Genomic DNA, 23,199 nt, shown 5'->3' with positions numbered 1-23,199 from the left:
AAGGTTTTCAACTACGTAACCAATTTTTTGTGTCCACCTCTACTTTTTACTCTTTTAGTTGGTACTCTAGTTGCAACTTAACATATAACTGACAAGCAACTCAACACTAATAACTGGTATCAGAGCTAGGCACTTAATGTATTAGGTGAATATCTTGTTATTTAGTTGATTAAATGTGAAAGGAAGCTCAATTTAAAGGCTCCCTATACTTGATAGTTCCAACTATGCTATTGGAAAGGCAAGATGATGACATTTATCAAGTCTTTGGATAAGTGAGGTTGGAAAGTGATGTTGGCTAGTTAGGAGCCTTCTACTGTTGATGTAAATTACATGGATCATTAAGGAAGATAAGTTGATAAATGCACACTTGAAAGCTTTCATGTTATTTTAAACAATGATGACCTTCAAGAGTTTAGAAAGAACTCCAAACACACTACTCCATGAAAAGCTTGGAAAATATTAGAGACAACATGTGAAGGAACTTCCACTACTAAATAATCAAACTTCAAATGTTAACGATCAAGTTTGGATTTCTCAAAGTCAAAATTCTTGATGGTAAATCCTTGTCTAATTTTCATGCAACACTTCCTGATATCTCTGACCAAGCTTTTGCTCTTGGTGTATTCAAATGCTATGCTGGTTAGGAAGATTTTAAGGTTATTTCTTAAACGTTTTGCGATCAATGTGACTGGTTTAAAAAAGGTCAAAGATATCAACACAATGAAAATCGGTGAACTCATTGGATATCTACTAACCTTTAAGATTAATTGATTGCACCCCGGCATGTATGCACTAAGGCTATTCATCAACACAAAAACAATTATAACTAGCTGTATACTTACAACACCCCTAACCCTTCTCCGTTGTCGAATTAGGGTTACAGAGCATTACAGTACAAATTAGAATAATTTACTTCAAAATAGATCAATAATACCATTTGTTATTAATTATCAGAACTCATCACAATCTTAGTAAACATACACATTTGGACCTTAAATCAAGCATTCGAGGCCCTAAAAATAGTTCAAGAACAAGCTAGGACTAATTTGAAACAAATAAGAAATTTTAGGAAAAAGTTAAAAATTTTGAAAATAGGGGTCATACAGCCGTGTCCCAGCCCATGTGTTCGCCCATGCGTGTATACGAAATTGGGTCACATGGCTGTGTCGTTAGGCCGTGTAACTCTCTGAGTCCGTGTGGTTCACCTTGCAACTAAAAAATTTAAATGACACACGGCCATGTGGGGTGACTGTGTGTGGCACACGGTCATGTGGCAGCTCGTGTCTTAGGCCGTGTGTAGCAAAATTTACCTCTAAATCAAGTTATTCTAAGCCCAAAACTTGCATACAAAGATTTACCAGTTCAACCATCATTAACATATATAAAACATACCTCAAAACATCTATAAACATGACAAAATCACATTCAAACTATTTCTAACCAATATGCCATTTAAACGACACCTCAATCATTATTCTATTCAATCCATTCAAACATGCATTATAATCTAAACATATATTCCTATGCTTACACCATCATTATATCACTTCTACCACATATAAATGAACACAAAACACATATTTAAAAGGCATTTTAAGATGGTCCAAAGTCACAAACATATACATACATTTACATAGCCATATTAACATATGCATAAGTTTGGTAGCAATCCAAACATACCAACTCAAACATCAAAATACTAAGGGTGCGTTTGGTTCGCTATATTGGATTAGAGGTGTATTGGATTAAAGGTGTATTGGATTAGATGTGTATTGGATTAAAGGTGTATTGGATTAGAGGTGTAATAGCAAATCAACTGTTTGGTTGAATGTAATGGAATAGAGGCGTAATAGTAATCTTGTGTTTGGTTGAATGTAATAGAGGTGTAATAGCATAATGGAAAAAATTAAAATGACTAGAATACCCTTAGCATAAATTTGTTTTGGTAAATGATTATTGTTATTGTTATTTAAATTATAATAAGATTATTATTATCAATAATAAATAATTTAATCATATTTAAACATAATTTTTATTAAATATATTTTAATTAAAATATATAATTTAATAAAATTCTTAATAATTAATATTCTTATATTAATTTACTGAAATCATAATATATGATACTGTAAAATATAAATTAACATAATTACTATTAAATATATTTTAATTAAAATATATAATTTAATAAAATTCTTAATATTAAATATTCTTATATGAATTTTCTAAAATCATAATATATAATACTATGAAATATAATTTAACATAATTATTATTAAATATAATTTAATAAAATATATATTTTCAATTACTTATTTAATATAAATTCAAATTAATGACGATTAATTATATTAGATATATATGATCTTGTACTAAAATTATTTTAAATTACCATATTATTTAATAATTGGAATACAGTTAATTTCTTACCAAATTATCTAAAAATTTTAAAAATTGTGTTTGGTAAAATTTTTAAAATAGCTGGCACAATAATTATGTTTTAAAATTTTTTTTTACCGTACCATTCTAAAAAATTCAAATATTGTTTTCTTAAAAAGTATTAAAGTGCGAAATTATCATCATACTATAGATAAATATTGAAATTTGTCACTGTACTTTATTTTTATTTATATTTGCCGTTATTTTTTAAAAAAATATGAGTAAATTTGTAACTTAATTTTTATGTTATTGAATTTTACCACTAAAATTTAAATTTTATTAATTTTTGCCACTAACTCTTATTTTGTAGTTAAACTCTTATTTTAAATTTATATTGAATTTTTATTTTTTTAAATTACAAATATCTTCATTTAACTTAACGAGTAAATATAATTCTTGACTTTCCTTTCTCATCATCTAAACAAAAGCACAATAAACAAATTGTCAAAAAGAAACCCAAATCCAATAGTTGGGAGATTCAAAAGCTTTCTCCAATAATGTGTTTATTCTATAAGAAACAATGCTTATAAGCAGCTTGTCAAAGCTCAAAATCTATTTAGTCCTATGTCATACATCCAATGTCATTTGAATACAAACAGATAACTGGCTTTAAATGGCAAAAGATATAACCTTAGGTGGACTCATTACAAGACTAGCAAGAATTTGACCAGTGATGTTAGAACACACATTCGCAGATGCTAATTTGTATATATGCTCCCTCACATCAGCACCAAACCCAGTAACCTCCATGTAACCTCCCCTTTTTCCACACTCTCCATAATACCCTGGAGACAGTAAAAGAGTTTATATTCTGTGTCAAAATTCCAAACTTTGTATAAGCTCATTCACATTCCGTAAATGAAATAATAGAAAAATGAAATTGCATGAACCTTTTTCATTTATAATATACTTTTCTGAAAGCATTTCATTGATACCTGTCCTGTTGGGTTGCCTGGATTTATTACAACCAAGGCCCTAACTGTGATGCCATTAGACTTGGCTTCCTGCAGTTGTTTCTTAAGCTCAGATACTTCCAAACCCCATCCTGTAGCTTCATCAAGATAGTAGGGAACTTGTAAAATCCAAAAGAAAGTTGTAATTACAACAACTGGCCGATCAAAAAATGGTTGGACGGTTAAAGGAAATCCCTATTGCCAATCATTTAGCAAGTTCTACCGGGAAAGACAGCTAAGAAGTAATCCTCAAGAAACATAACGCAACTTGATATAGGTCAGTTAAAGCTTGGTCAATGAAGCAAAAAGTGAGTACTTACTTCACTAACAGATAATTAAAGACAGCTTACAAATAACTAAATACTAAATAATGCTTTAAGTTATTATATGCTTGGAAACTAGATGCACTAACAGTAAAAACGTGACAGATAAAACAGTCACACAAAGCAAAGACAGCATTCTCTACATGTAAACTAGTGTATCCCTAATTCATAATAAAACCCAATGTAAAGTCAATCAATATCATATATCAAGGGAAATCAATCAAGCATACCCCAACAGATGCCAAAACATGAAGATCATGCTAAACATTAAGAATAACTCAATGTGACTACCTTAGGACTTAAAACCATGCTAATTGGACTTATATTTCAACACTCAACATTGAAAACAAGGGCCCCTTCTTTCTCATTAAAAGATAGAAATGAAGTAAAATAAACATAGCATAACCATTTTCTCAAATGAAAAATCATACTCTTAAGGCATATAGAGGTCATTGCAATTAGGACTTCTTAATATTATCAATATCATATAAAATATTATCGTTCAAGTACATATACATCGTTCAGGTGCATATAGAGGTCATGCAAAAATAATATACATATAAAAGCCTAGATTGAATAATTAGGACCCATCCATCCCTGAAGAAATCATCAGTTTAAAGCACTATAATGTTTAAAGGAGTCATTTCATCTCAAACTCCATTATTCAACCACCAAGTAGAACTTTGACAAGGAACTATGAAAAATGAAAACGCTACAACAAAGAAGGAAACGAGGCACATGTCATCAGGGCACATTCAAATAACCCACCATCCATAAGTAACATGATGAACTGCTTCCACTGCTATTGATACATTTCTAGGATAACATTACCTCCACTCCCTTTATGGTATACTTCGAGGCAGCAAGAAAAACTAAGAGTTATCACTCGATGAAGAAGGTACCCAACCGTGCTAACCCTTTTACAACTCTTCTCTCGAAAGGCTATCTCTTCCAGGTGGGATATATGATGTATATGCTTTAATAATGGACTCGTATACGTCGATTCCTTTCATGTACTCAGCTTGGTTTAGAAACTGCAGTAAGGTAGAAAAGACAACAATTAGATACTCAGATCACATTTTGGCAGTGAATGTTAACTGAAGGGAGTTTTAGTTCTTCTTGTATCACATACTTGTATTCACACGGTAGATCATCTCTGTCAACCTTCATTAAAATGCTAAGTTACTTGGACTCGGGTTTGAGTGTCGGATATGGTTATGTATCCAACATGAGCAAGGTTAGTCCTTTTTATGTTTTGTCATGTATTTGGAGGATTCTTGGAAGTTATATCCCCGTATCCATGTGTTAGACATGGGAATTTCAAAAAACAAATGAAGAGTCCAAGCAACATGGTCATAATGTGTATTGATTCTATACTCTACTCTATATCAGAGGAAAAAGTGTATAAATGCTCATAATCCATTTTCCATCATATATACCACTTGCAAGTTGCAAGAGATGGGATCCAAATGTGCATATGACAAAAAATTGTAACTTCTTGAATCCTCAATGACGAGTCATTTGTGGTTAAAGAGTACTATAGGTTTCGGCTATCTGCACTTGTAATATAAGATGCAAGCATAAATATGACAATACTAATGCAAGAGGCGCCTAATTGGGGTTAACAGTATTTTGTGTGAGTGTGCATAAATATGCAAGCATGCACATTAACATATAACGATAATAATACAAGATGTACCTCATTATGGTCATGAAGCAAAACAGGAGTGTTAGCCATAGGTGAAAAACCAATAGCTCGCAGGCCCTGTTGCCGAAAATAAAGAGAATCTGTAGCAGCGGGAAAAATCTCTGGCTTCCCAATCTTTCCATTAGCTTTCTTGATAGCTTCTACCAACAAAGCCCACCATGGATTCGACCTGTCAGTAGCAGTTATGAGTGGCCTTCCCCGGTAATCTTGCGTAGAACCCTTTTGCTTAAACTGCAGACAGAAATAATTAGTTTAGGAAGCAATTCGGTATCACACAAACAGCAACACACCATGAGAAACTCATACAAGTGGGCAGCTTTTTTCTTTTCCTAATATTTATCGCCTTTGTTTCCCCTGGAATGCACTGATCTTGTATTTAGACAGTGACTCAGATGATATCAAATCGATACAAGTTGACGAGTGTCACTATCTTCAAAAAGCGGGAGAGGGGATGCGTGTAAGGTCATATAACTGACAGTATGAGCAGAACAAAATATTGAACAAACCACAGGACATAATCATATTGATTTCAAGAAATATATTGCAGGATGCCATGAAATTTTGTACTAACAGATCCCAAAAACATAGTACACCACCCTTTTATTCTTACAGAATGCCATTTTTTTCTAAGAGAGAAGTGTTTCACTTGCTCTACCTCAAATGACATGTTTCGAGAAGCAGGTGCCCATTCCTCAGCTATCCGTTTCTCCAAGAATTCTGCATTAACTGTTGGTGGTATTCGAATATCAAAACCAGCTTCTGCTTCAGACGGCTGCAAATTCATAACAAAACCCTGGCAGAAAAATATAAAAGAACCCACGTATGTTTGAGATAGATATTACATATATAACTATCTTTTTTTCCATGAATGCAAAATGGCAACAAAATTGATGATAGACCAGCAGAATGAATGTGTGCAGTAACGGAAAGGAGAAAGGTAGGCTAAAAGGCCTAACTGACCATGCATTAAATGGTCCAGCATTTTTAGCACAGAAAGCTTAGTCCTTTAGTTCCTCTAGCAACCGAGTGCTTTAAGGAACTATGGAACATAGATTAATGCACATTGTTTTCCATCTTCAATGAAACAATGCAATCAAGCCACAGCTTTCCATGTTGATATATACTTAACATATTTATTAGGGTTAATGCAATTTTTGGTCCCTGAACTTGGCAACTAGGTCCATTTTGGAACCTCACTTTTTTTTATCCACTTTGGTACCTGAACTTACCTGAACTTGACAACTAGATCCATTTTGATCTTTGAACTTGAAAAATGTAAAAGTTTGATAACATGGCACTCTGAGATTATGCCACATCATTAGATATTGAGGAAATCCAAATTTAGGGACAAAAATGGACCTAGTTGCCCAGTTCAGGTACCAAAGTGGAACCAAGAAACAGTATAGGTACCAAAGTGGACCTAGATGCCAAGTTTACTGTTTAATACTTAATAATTACTGTTAAAGACATCAAATTGACACAAGAAAATCCACTATTGAGTCACTAGGAAATTATTTCTATTCCATCAATGTGCATGACTAACATTTCATATCCAGTAAAAGCCTCATGAGATGCTTCATATTACTTGTCAAAGAGTATATGCTCCTCATGTCTTGTATAAAGATTCATACACTAACATTTTGTTTTTTAAAAGAAAGATTATCTATTTCTTTAATTTTCTAAAGTGTTTGAGGAAAGGAATCGGTATAAGCTCATTAGGGCTCTTAAAGTTCTAGTGCGTCAAAGCCAAGTGACAAGTATGGTTATAGACTGCTCCTGAGACATGAGCAAAAATTTGGTTATCTTCTGTGCTTTTATGATAAATATCTGAAGCTATACTATTAAGAAAATATCTAGTGAAATCATAACTAATAGCAATGCATGTAAACTAACTACAAGGACTTTAACAAGTAAAGATTTTAGCAACTAATTATCTAAATTTACAGAGACTTACTGTGGGAGAAGGCGTGCCAGCCTTCAGAAAGGCCATGTTAACCGAAATGACTTCTCCTTCACCCTTCAAACCAGCTTTGACCAAATCAAACTGCGAAGCCCTGAACCTCCTGATACTCTCAATGCTCTTGAAAAGGTTCTCAATTGCACTGTTGTCGTAAAGCTTCGCCCCATGTCCAGGAGCTCCAGTAGCCTTTATCACCAGCCACCACGGCATCCTCTCTCCATAGAATAACCTGTAATTCTCATTGGGTGAAGCCAACCCTGTTCCTCAAAACAACATTATGTTATCATCACTAACAGATATACGGCCAACTAGCGGATCAGATATCTGCAATGTCAATAAAATTCAAACCCGCAAATTTGCTTTAAAATCTAAATCTGTTTACTATCCGCAGCAAATCCAAATATAACTAAGATATCCAAATCCGCTAAGATCAGTATTTAGTAAGTCCAAATACTTGTTTAAAATAAAATTTTTTAAATAGTTTGGATATCCAAATCCCTTATTCCCCAAAACAGATTCAGATAATGGATATAGGAACATTAATATCCACATCCATTCCGAATCCACTTACTAAAGTACCCAAATACAAATATTATCTGAAAAAAATTAAATAAATATCTACAAATACCCAAGTCCCAACTATTGTACTTACAAATTCAGGTCCTCACCGGCAAGCTCAATAACGAACAAGAAGCATTGCCCACCAATCTATTAACTATTAACTATATCAGCCATTTCAAAACATGGTTTTACAATTTTTTTTAATAAATTTTAAAAAGTAAAATCTGGTTCACCTCCATCAAGCACAATATCAACATTCATATTCTTGAAAACATCGGATTGAGCCAACTTCTCAAGACCGTCATGGCCACCAATCTCTTCATCAGGGACAAACGACAAGTAAAGTGACCGTTTTGGCTGAAACCCAGAAGCCTTCAACCTACGAACAGCCTCCATATACTGCATGCCCACGCACTTCATATCCTGGGAGCCTCTAGTTAATATATTACCATTTTCATCGATGTGGGCACCGAAAGGATGATAATCCCACTTCGAACGCTCAGAAGGGACGACATCGGTGTGGGAGTTGAGTAAGATAGAAGGAAGGAAAAGGTCGGAGCCTGGCCATTTGAGGATAACGAGCGGCTTTCCTTAGACGAACTCTATGACTTGGGTTTCTAAAGAAAGGGATTCGGCTAAGGATAGGATGAATTGGGTCGATTTTTTATAGTTCGGGGATGGTTGGGATGTGTTGATTCGGAGGTATTCTTGGAACCTTGATATGATTTGGGATTGTTCATCTTGGGTCGGGGATGGTGTTGGATTTGTGAAGCTTAGAAGTGAAGAAAAGAGTAGAAGATGAACAATGACGCGTTGGCAGGGGCTGCAATGGTTGTCGCCATACCTATGATAGATGCCGCAAAGAGAGAGAACCGAAGTGCGGAATGAGGAAATTAGAAGACAAAGGCCTTTCTCTTATACAGTTGCAGTAACCTGGAGACCCAGAAGCGGATGAAGCTAGAAGGAACAGAAGAGAAACAAAGGGGATCGGGGGAGGGTAAAACAGGGAGGTTTGCTGAAGCGGTAGCTAATCTGGACAAAAGAGGGGGAATAGAAATCGGTGGTTTTCACCGATTAGGAAGGTAATGGATTACACACGTATTAGTAATACATCAAACCAAACAACTGAATATAGCCGGATTAGGTGGGGCCCACCGATTAGGGGTGTATTGGCATAGCCAATACACCAAACCAAACATAGTGTAAGTGGTAACCAGCCTATACATGCCAAATAACCATACCACACAATCATCTTCTCTCTACTCACATAAGGGCATGCATAGTTACTATCATCTCATATGAATACACATCATTTATAAACTTTCATTGGAAGATATGAAAATAAATGAACTTGGCACCATTTAAAAATAAACTAATTACCAAGACTACATTTATAACCCTATTACATGTCATTTATAACCATCAGCCAAAATAACCAAAATTTACCAAAATGGATCATTAGATAGTGTGATTGTGCTCTGACATAATTTCCAACTAATTGAGCTTTCTGATGACTTAAAGAAACAAAGAAAATCAACTAGGTAAGCAATTAATGCTTAGTAAGTTTGTATAACGAAACTTAAACTTACCAAATGCATTAATTAAACAACCATAAATGATTCCATTTAGCCATAGTCCAAATTTTATTCTCCTATATACAACACCTCACAAGATTACTAGGTGAAGCAATGCACATATAAATTTAACCAAATAAGGCATATAACATCTCAAGCTTTTCAAATTCATCAATCATTTTCACCATATACTATGTACTTTTATTTTCATTACCTTTCACACCTCAAACTTCATATATCATACATACTATAACATAGTAAATCATGTCATATACCTAATAAACATTTAGGTTTTATAAATAATCCATCACACATATATATATCCATTTCACATTCTACTCATTTGAGTCCACATAGTTAGTAAATAATAAGTAAACATAACATCTATGAAACATATCATATGTTAAGAAATAAATTCCATGCATATTTCATCCGTCGCATGATAAATTCTCATCATTTTCATTGCATATGTGCATATCCATCTTTCCGTTTCATATGAACATTAGTACATTAAGTTTTTATACATGTCTTTCCATTAATCTTTACTTACTCATTGAACTATCTAGAATTTCATCAAATACTCGGGAATGCTAGTATGCCTTTTCATGTAATCATAACATTTCCTTTTTCAATAGTGCTTACACAAGCTGTAAAATAGGCCCACTCACACGAGCTATGGGTTAGAATGTTAGCTACATGATATTGCTCACACAAGCTGTGGGGAATCTGCAACAAATGCAGGACCTCAGCCATCTGTAGGACATTCAAGATCAACACCCGAAATCGTATAAACCCTAATGACATGTCATTTGTATCCTAATAATTATTAAGGTTCAAACAGGACTTTTATGTCTTAAATCCTTTACTTCCACTACATTATAACATTTTTGTATATCACCACGATTTTCACATTTCTCAATTACAAGCTTTAAATAAACTAACCTTACAAATCAATCCATACTATCCATTTCCAAACAATTTACAAATCAAGATTTTAATTCACATAATTATTTATAGTAACTCATTTAAAACATCATATAAAAATAATTTAACTCTATACAAACTTATCTATACCAAAACAATGCCCTAATGTGATTCAACGACTAATCGCTATTTTGGTTTTTCCGCGATTAATGTCTGTTTGAGTCGTTTCTTGATCTAGATAAATAATTTTATTCAATTAATCCCGTTCTAGTATTTAAAATAATTAATTTAGCTTATAACCCATAATAATGGAAATTTACAAAATTACCCTCAAAATTTAGTCCCTAAACCCAAAACTTGTAATTTCACCATTTTTAACCATAAATCATGCTATCCAATTTTTACCTAATATTATAACAACCCAAATTTATCAATAATTTACAATAGTTTCCTTTAATTTTACAATTTTTATAAATAAGTCCCTAAACCTTAAAATCATAAAAAATTTACTTAACAAAATATGTCTATTTAACAACAAACTTAACAATTACCATAAAACTCCATAAACATATCAAATTCATCCACGGAATAATATATAAAATTTTACAACTTTACAATTTGACCCCCGAGTTAACTAGATTAAGCTAAAGCGAGCTCAAAAATATAAAAATTACTAAAAACGGGGCTCGAAAACATACCACACATGAGATTTCAACTTTGGCCGAAAGCTTCTTCACCAAAAGATGGTGTTTTGGCCATCCCCTTCTCCAAGTGAAAAAGATGATACCTTTTCATTACTTAATTTTAAGTTAAATTAACTAATTACTATTTTAACCTTAAATATTAAACCAAATTTCACCAAATGCCAAGCCATGATCATCCACTAAACTTAAAATAAGTTGAATTACTACTTAAGACCCTTATTTCATGCTTTTATATCTATTTAATACAAATAAATCTATAGCTATTAAGTTTCACTTTTTTTTACAATTTCGTCATTTTCAATTAATTAACTATCTAAACATTAAAATTTCTTAACTAAATTTTAATATGACCCTAATAACACTCTGAAAAATATTTAATAAACTATTTACGGCTCAATTTATAGAAACGAGGTCCTGAATCTTCATTATCCAAAACCACTTGACTTTAAGGATTTACCAATTGAACCTAATTATTTGTTTAAATAACATAAATTATCAAATAAAATTTTATTATAATACTATATTTGGCTTGTAAATATTAAATAATAATATTTACGAGCTCACTCGTCGAATTTGTGGCCCCGAAACTAGGGGTGTGCATTCGGTTAACCGACCGGTTAACCGACCCGAAATAGCTATAACCGAATTAACCGACCTTCCAAAATTCTTAACCGTTAACCGAACCAAATTTTTTTAAAAAAATTAACTGAACTGAAATTTTTTCGGTTAATTAGGTCGGTTAACCGAATTAACCGAAAATTGTATGGTTTTTATTTTTGGTTAAAAATTAACCGAATTAACCGAATTACTCGAATTGAATCACTACATAATTAAAAATATTACATAAGTCTTTGAATCACTGCATAATTAAAAACATTACATAATTCTTGAAATTAACACATAGTTGAAATGTAAGTCTTTAATATTCTCCATTTATATCCATTTCTTCTCTCCAAAAAATCTTCATTTGCATTAAACCTAAAAAAAAGTGTAATTGGGTAGATACTTAAGAGTTAGACTTTAGCTTTATTTTTATTGGGTTGGTAATTGGGTAGACTTTAGTTTTAGTTTTATTGGGTTGGGTAATTGGGTAGACTTTAGTTTTAGTTTTATTGGGTTAGGTAATTGGGTTGGGTTGGTAATTGGGTTGGGTAATTGGGTTGGGTTGGATAATTTTATTTATTAATTTTTTCGGTTAACCAAAAAAATTCGGTTAACCGACCGGTTTCGAACCGAATTAACCGTTAACCGAAAAATTATAAAAAATTAACCGACCCCTGACCGAAAAAATTCAGTTAACCGACCGATTAACCGAATTCAGTCAGTTAACCGAATTTTTTCGATTTTACCCGAATTATGCACACCCCTACCCGAAACTACTATTTTCGACACCACTGAAAAATGGGCTGTTATAGTACTAAAAGTGTGACAGGTCGAGTTTTAATATTTGTAGTGTTACAACAGAACACCCAAGTATTCCAAGGATCGAACCCAATAAAGTTCGGGGACTAAGTGATTCTTAAGCAATCAATATGCAACCAAGAATTCTAGTTAACTACTTGTCAAGTGCTATATTACGACAATCCATGATCAAGATTTAATTACTCTAATTGACTACCTAACATTAAGGCTGTGTTTGATAGGGGAAAATATTTTCCGGAATTGGTTTTACACATTTTCCAGTGTTTGATAGGAGGAAAATATTTTCCTTTTGTAAAACCAATTCCGCAACACGGGAAAACCAATTACAAATTTGGGGAAAATGTCTTACGCCCTTAATTTCGGTAAGACATTTTCTGTTTTCTCTCCTGCCTTCTAATACCTTCATTCCTTCATTTCCTTCCATTTCCACACCCCCCACAAGATCTGTCGACTGATTTTCCACTAACCCCCCATAAGAACTCCTTCATTCCTTCATTTCCTCGATTCCCAGTGGCAGATTATTACAGTTTTCTTTCATTTCCTCGGTTCCCTCTTCTCCGACTGATTCAGTTACCGATCCAAACGTTCTCTCCGACCACCATTTATTTTTGCTATCTCCACTCCAATTTCCGTCAGATCTGTGGGAAATTTCAGGTAACCTTATTATTGTAGACATTATTTGATTTTTTATGGTTTTATTTTCAATGTCGAAAAAGACTTGCTGGGTTTGTATTTTCTGTTTCTATGTTATGCATTGTTCAGTAATTGTAAAAGGGTTTTAGGTTTTTATGCACGAAATTGGGTAATGCAAGGTAAATAATAAATATGCAGATCAGTAATGTTTGATCCTGCAAATTTTCGTATTTTTGGTAAATAATAAATTGCTGCTATTTGTTGTTTTTGTATTTGGAATACTTGTAAAGTGCCAGTATTTGGTTTTTTGAACTGCATGTGTAGTTAAACTATTATTGGTTTTTTTGTTGGATTGTTTGTGCTACATTGTTGGTTTTGACCTGTTTCTGATATTAAACTGTTGTTTTTGTTTTTTCTTTGGACTGCTTGAGTAATTAGGATGAACATTTTGCCTATCTTTTCACTACTATTGGTGTTAGCTCTGAACTATTTACTAAAATGATTAAAATTGGTTCATGTCACTCTTTTCCTATGCCATTGAATTGTTCTAAGTATGAGTGCAATCATACTCATAGTAGCTTTTATTATTTTTCATCTTCAATATGTACAGAATGGATGGAAGCTTTCATGCTTAATCATACATGTGTCTAAGCTCTTTTTATTGCTAGGATTGAGAATTTATTGTTTGTTAGAAATGGAAGGGGTCCTGAACCATGATAGTATTTTTCTTTTTTTATGGACAAATTTGTTGATTTTTCTGTAATTCACGTTTGTAAATAGACAAATCAAGTTGTTGTTGTAATATTGTAGATTTTAGCATTATACAGTTATTGATTGTTAGCACCCTCTAAGGATTAGAGCCAAAAGGGATGCTTTTGGGTTACAAAGTTTATTTGATGAGTATAATTCACTGAATGCACTTCACAATTGCTATTTTTGGTCATCTTTTTTTACCAGTTTTGGACTGTTTGTATTAAACCATGTGAATAAACCTAATCGAACTGATGAAGTTTAGTTCAGTTATTTCGGCAAATAATAAACATGCAGTTAAAAACTCGGCACCAGCTGTTACAAAAAATAAACGGGAAAACAAAATGCCTAAGCTAGATCCCAATTCTTTCTAGATGAAAACGAAACCCCCTACAATCTCTTTACTTTCTATTACATTAAGCTGTAGCAGGCAGGGATTTTGATTATGTTTATTAGGTTTTAGGTTTGAACGAACCAGACTTATTGATGATGGTAAGACTGATGTTGTCTTAGCTTCTATTTTTTATTGCTCCTAACGGTTCTAATTTCTTTCTATGCTTGACCTCCAGCTGTATAGTTCTTGCTGTCTTAGCCTCTACCTCAGCATTCTTAGTCCTGTTGGTGGTCTTGGTCGATATTTTCATAAGAGGTTTGTGGTGTGCTTGATTTATGATTTGGTATAATATGCATTTGTTGTTGTTATAATTCGGTTCAAGTGAATTAAATGGTTGTTGGATGTGTTTGGGTATGGCTTATTATTGATTTACATATTTTCTGTAATTTGTTTACGTATTACTTGGGAAATGGCAGTGATGAGCTGTTATATTTGGTTGATGGTAGATGTTATAGATTTAAATATACGTAGCAATCTAGAGTTTATGGCAAGGAATTATGTTTTTTTCTTTAAAATATAAGGAAATGTTGTTTAAATATTACACATTGATATCGATTTGCATGAAAGAGATTGTAGTGAATATACAGTATGAACAGGAGGGAAAGAATTCATGCACCCCACCATTTTTTTCACAATTCAAAGACTCAGAATTAAAGAAAAGATGATGCTAGAAATGGGAGAGTCTCAAAACTTTTGCAAATGACAGATGAACCAAAATCAAATTTGTTTTTAACTTTTCAAGTAGATTTTGATTTAAGAAATCAGGAAGCTAGTAATAACTCATCTATATAGGCATCTTAGGGACTGATATATTTGTTAATTATGTCCGTAATTTTAACTATATTTATTGTTATCTATATAGCAATTGTAGCACTGCACTTAAACATTATTTATTTTTTATAAAAAGTAATCAATTTTTTATTTAAAAAATTATAAAAAATAGAAATAAAAAAATTTATAACATTGTCAATTTTTTTTGTTTATATTGAAATAAAAAAAGAAAACACACTTGTTAGCAATTATAATTTAAAACTCTTTTATATTTTAAAAAAGAGGCATCAATATTTTTAATAATGTTTTTGCAATAAAAAACAATACTTAAATAATCAAATTTTTGTTAATGTATTGTTAAATAAAAAACATATTATTTGCAATAATCAAATTTCTGTTAAATAAACAATACTTAAAGTATTGTATTAACTATGATCAATATATTTTAAGTCATGGTAACTTTATAAATACATCATCAATATATAACAAATACATGAAAGATATTTTTTATAAATAATATGTTAATGTATATTTTTTATAAATACATGGTAACTTAAATAATAAAAATATTTTTTATAAATACATGAAAGATAACCTAATAATATATAACAAAATCTTGCACCAATTGAAGTATTGTATTAACTATGATCAATATATTTTAAGTGCTACTTTCAAAAAATTATTATTGGGCAATTATAATTAGCTTGATATGTATGTATGCACTTTTTTAGTCATGGTAACTTTATGTGATCTTATGAAAATCTTGCATCTTTTGTAGTAGTGATCATATATTTGTGTGGCATTATTTTGTGTAGATGGATCGTAATCAACATCAAATGGCAATTGCCGGAGTCGTGGCTTCAGTTTTAGCTTTTGGGGCTCTTTGGATTAAAAAAATTAGAAACTAGGAAGGAAATTGCTTCTCGCCCTCGTATGATCTAGATTATGAAAGAGAAAACTATATTAATAGTATTATATAGTGGTGACCAGCATTGCATTGATATGATAAGGATGAGACCGATCACCTTTTTTAATTTATGTGATATTCTTAGTACGAATAATTTGTTACAATCGTCTAAATCTGTCGATATTAGGGAGCAAGTAGTTATATTTTTACATATAATTGGTCATAATGTAAGGTTTCGAGTGATTGGATCTAGATATTATAGATCAATTCAGACAGTTCACCATTACTTTAGGGTTGTATTGAGAGCTATTTTGAAATTGTATAGACTAGTGAAATTAGAAACAATCCGAGGTTTTATCCTTATTTTAAAGATTGTATTGGAGCATTAGATGGAACTCATATTCGTGCATCCGTTCCACCTAGCATGCAAGGAAGATTTCGTAGTTGTAAAGGGGGGACGACACAAAATTTATTGGCTGCCATTACATTTGATTTGAAATTTTCCTATGTTCTAGCTGGTTGGGAAGGTAGTGCACATGATTCTCGTATTTTAAGTGATGCACTTTCACGCCCAAGAGGATTTAGAATTCCGGAAGGTAATATTTATCACAAATAGTTCCAGTAAGCTCATAGTTTATCAGTATTAATTATGTATTGTAAAATTGTAGGTAAATATTATCTTGCTAATGCTGGATATGGCATCCGAATTGGATGTATTACCCCATATCGTGGTGTCCGATATCATTTAAAAGAGTTTGGTGCTGAAGGGCTTGAAAATGCAAAGGAACTCTTTAATCTTCGCCATTCTTCATTACGGATCACTGTTGAACGTGTTTTTGGGATTTTGAAGAAACGGTTTTGTGTATTAGATGCTAAACCATTTTGGAATTTTCAAACTCAAGTAGATATAGTTTTGGCTTGTTGTATCATTCATAATCATATAATGGGAGTTGATCCTAGTGATTTACTTAATCAAGGATTATACGAGGCGTCTGAGTCTGATTCGATAATACAAACTCTCACGGAGCGAGAAGAAAGAGAAGAAGCAAGAGAATGGTCTGCTAAGAGAGATGAGATTGCACAAACTATGTGGACTGATTATATGGCTAGAAATATTAGGTAGATTTAGGGCTTAGGGTTATTGTTTCTATGTTATGCATGTTTTAGTATAAAAATTGTTTTTTTTTTGTAAATGTTGGTTGGATAATGATATTGAAATTTTAGATTGTTGGATTTTGATATATGTCTTGAATTTGTTAGATATTGATTATGTTTTAACCTTGTTAGATATTGAATTTATTATTATGTTTTAAGCTTGTTAGATATTGAAATTATTGACAATGACAATTATTTAATATAGAATGGGTAAGGGCAACAAAGAAGGGACCTGCAAAACCGATGGAACATGTTTTCCTTGAAATTCTAGCAGAGGAGGCTCGAAAAGGAAATAAGCCTTCTAATACTTTCAAAGAAGTTTCTATTAATCGAGTTGTCGACACCATTTCTGAAAGATTCCAAGTCCAATGCGATGCGAAGCATGTGGAAAATCATTTGAGGACAGTAAAAAACCAGTGGCAGATTATATGCAGAATTCGAGGTGAAAGTGGTTTTGGATGGGATGATAACATGAAAATGATCACATGTGATAGAGCAACATATGATGCAGCAGTGATGGTAATATATGTATATATATGTTAAGTATATTTCAATTGTTTTTTACTTGTTATTCTAATTGTGTATAATATCCAACAGTCACACAAGAAGTTTGAGCCATTTTTGAATAAAAGCATTGATCATTATGATGAAATGGCTTTGGTTGTTGGCAAAGAAATGGCAACAGGGAGTTTTGCCAGAACATTTGTTGACATAGATTTAGATGATGGTAATGAAAATTCAATGCCTGTAGACTGCGACAATGAAGAGACTGAAGAGGTAAGAACAAATGAATCTTCATCCGGCACATCCAAACATAAAAGAAAATGTGGTCAAGAAAGTCTCGTTGATGAACAAATTAAATTTGTGGGTGAACAACTTGGCAAAATTGCTAATGCTTTGGAACAATTTACTGCTGATCAGACATCACAGCTTTACGAACAACTGATGTTGATGGAGGAAGAATGATTTGATGATGACTTCTTGTGTTCTGTGTTTGATTATCTAGTGAGTCATGAATCCGAGGCCAAAGCTTTTTTAATTAAAAGTAAGAAGCATAAAAAAATTTGGCTTCAAAAATTTTCTCAGGGTTGAAGATATTAATACTTTTATGTGGTGTAATATTATGCACTTGGACAATGTTGCTACTATGTGGTGTACTACTAATTATGTATTTGGACAATATTGTTACTATGTGGTGTACTACTAATTATGTATTTGGATAATATTATTTATAGTACTCATTGTGGTTTCGAAGCAATTTATAATTATTCAATACTTGTTGTTTTAACACTTACAAATAATTTATTTGATATTAGTTTTGTTGAATTTATAACAATTAATATTGTAGCTTAATAATTAAGTATTATTATAAATAAATCATTGCAATATATGTAAAAACAATTTAAAATATAAAAATTTATTAATATATATGTAAAAACAATTTAATATATGTAAAAACAACTTTTCTGGAAAAAATTTTCAGGAAACCCGTCAAACAGCAGAAAACATTTTACACAGATTCAATCAAACACCAGAAAATATTTTCTAGTAAATCATTTTACAGAAAAGTAAAACATTTTCCAGAAATCATTTTACGGAAAACATTTTACTGCCAATCAAACAGACCCTAAAAATGACGAAATTGTAAAACAAAAAAAATTAAGCAATTATCAATTCAAATCAACAGCAACGATTGGTTAGTTGACTTCTATGCTACTGATTAGTCTTCGCGTTAGGGATATAAAAAGCTTAAACTTCTAATTGGCTCAATTTCACCTTTCGGTCTCTATTTTACCAAATTAAACAAATTAGTCCAGTTTATTTCTAGACCTCACCAAACTAACTCGGGACAACCAAATCGGTGCTCAATAGGATCTCTTATTAGTATCACCTATCTAAGTTTTCTTGTAGAGGCGTTAGTTATAAGTTTTGAAGTTTATTCGATTTAGTCTAGTTTTTATGATTTAGTCTATGTACCAAAAACTAACCAAGTAGTATTTCCATCAACCAACCACCATAGATTTAGCTACTCATCATCATTTCCATACAAGTAACAACCCAATATACATTCAAATCATACATTAAAATAAGCACAACAAAAGGGTTAAAAAAATCTTAGAGTTTTCTTTATAGTTACTTGAAGAAGATGAAGTTGGCAACAATTATGGTGAAAAATAACACTAAAGTTCATATTTTTATCTAAGAAAAGAAAATGGAGCTGAGTTATATTAATGACTATAGATTAAACTGAAAATACAAAGAGAATTGGAGTAACAAAATGCAAATAAAACCAAGCTACAGTAAAAACTAACTAACTAACATTAAAACTAGAAAAAAGTTGAAACTAAACCCTAGAAAAATGAAGAAGAAGATAGCTAGAAAGCTAAAAAGATGAAAGAAAAGTAAAGGTAACAACCTCTATTCAGTTATCAGCCAAAATGACTTTTAACATTTGATTACAACCTAAAATTTTGGATCAAAATGCCCTAAACATTGTATTTTGATTGGTTTACCCCTGTAAAATGTTTATAGGCTTTCTATTGAAAGAATTACGGATTTGCTGAGTAATAAACCCTTCTGACCAAAAATTTTAATAGGGCATTCAAGAATATTACAAGGAATAGCAAAAACTTTGAAAGAGGTTGTAACTTTAACAAATGAAAAGGAAAACTTGTTGTAATCAATGATGAAGCTCCTAAGAAGAAAAGAAAAAGCATCAGTGTTATGAGTGTTAGGTGTATGGGTATGTCCAAGCTGAGTGTCACAATACACTAAAGCAAAAGATATCTTATTGTGTAATCTAGAGTGATGATGGTTCTTTCAATAAGCCATAAGAAGATAATGAGCATTTAAGTAATTATGTGGCTTTCACTTCTAAATTTTTTCCAGTAATTGTAATTGACTCAAACAATTGCTATGGCAATGACGGAGACAATGGTGTTGAGTCTACTAAAGACTTTATGGAAACCTACAAGCATACACTAGAAAAGTGGGATCAGGTATGCGGTATATATAAAAACTTAATAATGATAATATGATGTTGAAATATGAAAATAAAGAACATTGCAAAAAGAGAATCAGACCGAGGTGAACTATGTTATGTTCACAAAAGTGACAAGACAATACTCCTACAGTTTTTTTCAAAACCAAGAAATTGCAAATCAAGTGATACTTTAAGAAGCCATAGATTGTTCACACTAAAAATAGCCATAGATGCAACAGTAATTTTTTCCCACTATTGTGGTACCCCGAGTCATATCAGGTCTAGTTGTTACAAGTTTTTGAAAGATCTCAAGAGAAAGCAAGCAATTGCATCTCCAATTGCAACTCAAGCTGCAACTAATGTAGAAAGAAAAACTTGTCTTGTGAAAGGAATATCAAATATGTATCATTGTTTCACACCAATCTTTGAAGGCTTCCATTGAGCATATATGATACTTCAATAGTGGAAGTTTTAAGCATATGGTTAGAAATAAAAGTTGCCTTAAAGAATTCCAAGAAACCATAAAGGTGATGCAACTTTTGAAAATGGTAAAAAATGAAGAATACTTGGAAAGAGAGTACTCGACGTATAAGGAATGCCATGATTCCAGAACATATTCCTTGTTGAAGGTTTGAAAGCCAACTTGGTTAATGTCAATGAGTTGTGTGATCAAGGTATGCCAATGAGCTTTATAAAATAAAAAATTTAAAGTGACTTGCAAGTTAGATCAATTGGTTATAGAATGTGTCAAGATGTTCGATAATTGTTATAGGTTGATAGAATCTTTGACTTGCAACAGAATTAGCTCTTCAGATCGTGAGTTATGGCATGAGAGGTTGGGCCATGCACATTTTAAGAATCTACAAAGGCTTGTGAGAATATTGCCAAATTTATGGAGAGTAACGCCCAAAGTATGTGGTGCGTGCTTGAAGGGAATAAAGCTACGTGATTCACATCCCTAGTTGCAACTAATCTAAACAACTAGACCATTGGAACCACTACATATAGATTTGATGGGACCTATGCAAACAAAAAGCTTAAGAGGCAAACGTTACGATCTAGTTTGTGTAGATGATTATTCCAAGTTCATTTGGGGTGAGGTTCTTACAAGAGAAGCTAGGCACATTTGATGCATTCAAGAATCTAGGTAAGAAGTTGATGAACAAAAAAGGACAACTCATTGGGAAGATAGTCAGCATATGAAGTGATTATGAAAAATAGTTAAAAAATAATAAATTCTTTGATTTTGGTGATAATGCAAGCATCTAACATGTGTTTTCTACACCAAATTGAACAACGTCGTTGAAAGAAAGAATTGAACAATTCAAGACATGGCTAGAATCATGCTTAATGACAAAGACATTTCATGTTGTTTTGAGCAGAGGCTATTAACATAGCATGCCATGTGATCAATAGGGTGTTGCCAATGACTAAGACAAGGATGACACCCAATGAGATGTACGGAGGAAGAAAACAAACTGTGAGATACTTCAATGTGTTTGAAAGTGTAGTGTGTTATTGCAAGTTAATCAATCATTAACTTAATTATTATAAAATTTAAAATCAAATATATTATTGAAGAGATTGTTTAGGTTTTTTAAATATTTTATACAAATATTTATTTTAAAAATTTTATCATTCTTTAAAAAATTAGGAAATACTTCATCCTAAAATTTGTTATTTATAGAATAATTACTCTCATAAAAACATATTTTCTCAAAATAAATAAATAAAACCATGGATATTTAAAAAAGTTTACATGTATATTTATATTTTTATAGGTTCTGTTTATGTATGTTAAAATTACAGTGCACTCTTTAAGGGTAATTATTCTGTCCACTATTAGTAGAGTAAAAAAACTCCACAAACCAGTTTAAAATGATGTCAAGTATTTTTTATTTCTTTAATTATTATTTTATTATACCCTAAAACCATTTGTAGAGTTTTATAATATATAAAATAATTATCCACTCTTTAAAAGGTTAAAATGTTTTGTTTTTTCCTAGTTGGCGTGCCTTGAGATCCAACCGTCATCCTTCTTCATGAGGCCAAAGTGACCCAAACAACTCACCTTAAAAGTAAAAGGTATATTTAATGGTTTATGTATATTTAAAGAAATGGAATTGATAACACAATAAAAAAACAAAACAAGTAATAAAATTAAAATATAAATATATAAAAATGTTTATAATATAAACTATTAATACGCTAGAATATATTTAAATATAAAATATCTTAAATTTAATTTAAATATAAAATACATTAATATGATATAAATACTCAACTTATTTAGGGTAGGTTTGGATGGGTGATTGGGTGCGGTGAGTTTAGTTTACTTTTTGTCTCACGCTACAGTATCGCTACAGTGTCTAATCTCACCGCCACCACTGTTTTTACACTAACCTCAGGTAAACGCACCGCCCATCCAAACTCACCAACATTACACAAGCATCTATATTTATATTATTATTTAAACTTTTAATTGAATTAATAAGCATCAACTCTAGACCTGTCCATGGGCCGGGCGGGCCGTCGGGGTTTGGGTAAAAATATAGGCGCGAAATATGGGCTTCGGCAAAAAAACGAGTCCCGTTTAAAAAATGGGCCGGGCTCGGGCTCAATTTTTTTGGCCCGAGCCCGACCCTCCCCGGCCCGAATATAATAAATATATTATTTTTATTTTTATTTTTTAATTTTAAAATACTTTAAAAATATATTTTTTTTAAATATTTTTTGTGTTTATTAAAAATCGGGTCAGACCGGGCCGGGCTCGGGCTTATTATTTTTTCCCGGGCCAGGCCTGGGCAAAATTTTAGGCTCATATTTCGGGCCAGGCCCGTGCCTAAGAGTCGGGCCAAATTTTTTCTGGGCCCGGCCCATGGATAGGTCTAATCAACTCACTTAAAAAATGAATAAAAAATATTCATTTGACAAAAATAATTATATTATTATAAAAATATTCTTATCTTTTCACATTTTTATAAACAAATAAAAACTTACCAATAAAACTTGCACGTTACCTTTTTGTCCGATACTTT

General features: G+C 32.0%; 1 protein-coding gene and 1 pseudogene across 5 annotated transcripts; both read right to left on the bottom strand.

Annotated features, from left to right (window-relative positions):
- Window positions 1–2,880: 2,880 nt before the first annotated feature.
- LOC121220808 (aminoacylase-1) lies at window positions 2,881–8,981 on the bottom strand. Of its 5 annotated transcripts, none has more exons than XM_041100312.1 (5): window positions 7,378–7,877; window positions 6,079–6,216; window positions 5,415–5,654; window positions 3,375–3,511; window positions 2,881–3,224 (listed from the first exon to the last, which is right to left on the bottom strand). In XM_041100312.1, the coding sequence occupies exons 1-4, from the start codon at window positions 7,591–7,593 to the stop codon at window positions 3,401–3,403; spliced, it is 705 nt and encodes a 234-aa protein (XP_040956246.1). In that variant the 5' UTR covers window positions 7,594–7,877; the 3' UTR covers window positions 2,881–3,224; window positions 3,375–3,400. The 5 variants fall into 5 exon arrangements, with proteins under 5 accessions (XP_040956246.1, XP_040956247.1, XP_040956248.1 ...); XM_041100313.1 differs by having other exon boundaries at window positions 3,375–3,490; XM_041100314.1 differs by having other exon boundaries at window positions 3,375–3,484.
- On the bottom strand, window positions 7,955–9,706 carry LOC121220756 (aminoacylase-1B-like; annotated as a pseudogene).
- Window positions 9,707–23,199: the final 13,493 nt, after the last annotated feature.

Source organism: Gossypium hirsutum, chromosome D09 (assembly GCF_007990345.1).
Source record: "Gossypium hirsutum isolate 1008001.06 chromosome D09, Gossypium_hirsutum_v2.1, whole genome shotgun sequence".
Lineage (NCBI taxonomy): Eukaryota > Viridiplantae > Streptophyta > Magnoliopsida > Malvales > Malvaceae > Gossypium > Gossypium hirsutum.
Note: the sequence above shows the minus strand (reverse complement) of the source record. Positions and strands in the feature narration are given on the sequence as shown.

What these genes read in the sequence shown, in the direction of transcription:
- LOC121220808 (XM_041100311.1), bottom strand. Translation starts at nt 7,593, where the DNA reads ATGCCGTGGTGGCTGGTGATAAAGGCTACTGGAGCTCCTGGACATGGG. An exon ending in CTGGCACGCCTTCTCCCACA is followed by an intron (nt 6,217 to 7,377) that starts GTAAGTCTCTGT and finishes TTTTTCTGCCAG; the next exon opens with GGTTTTGTTATGAATTTGCA. An exon ending in TGCTTCATGACCATAATGAG is followed by an intron (nt 4,750 to 5,414) that starts GTACATCTTGTA and finishes ACCTTACTGCAG; the next exon opens with TTTCTAAACCAAGCTGAGTA.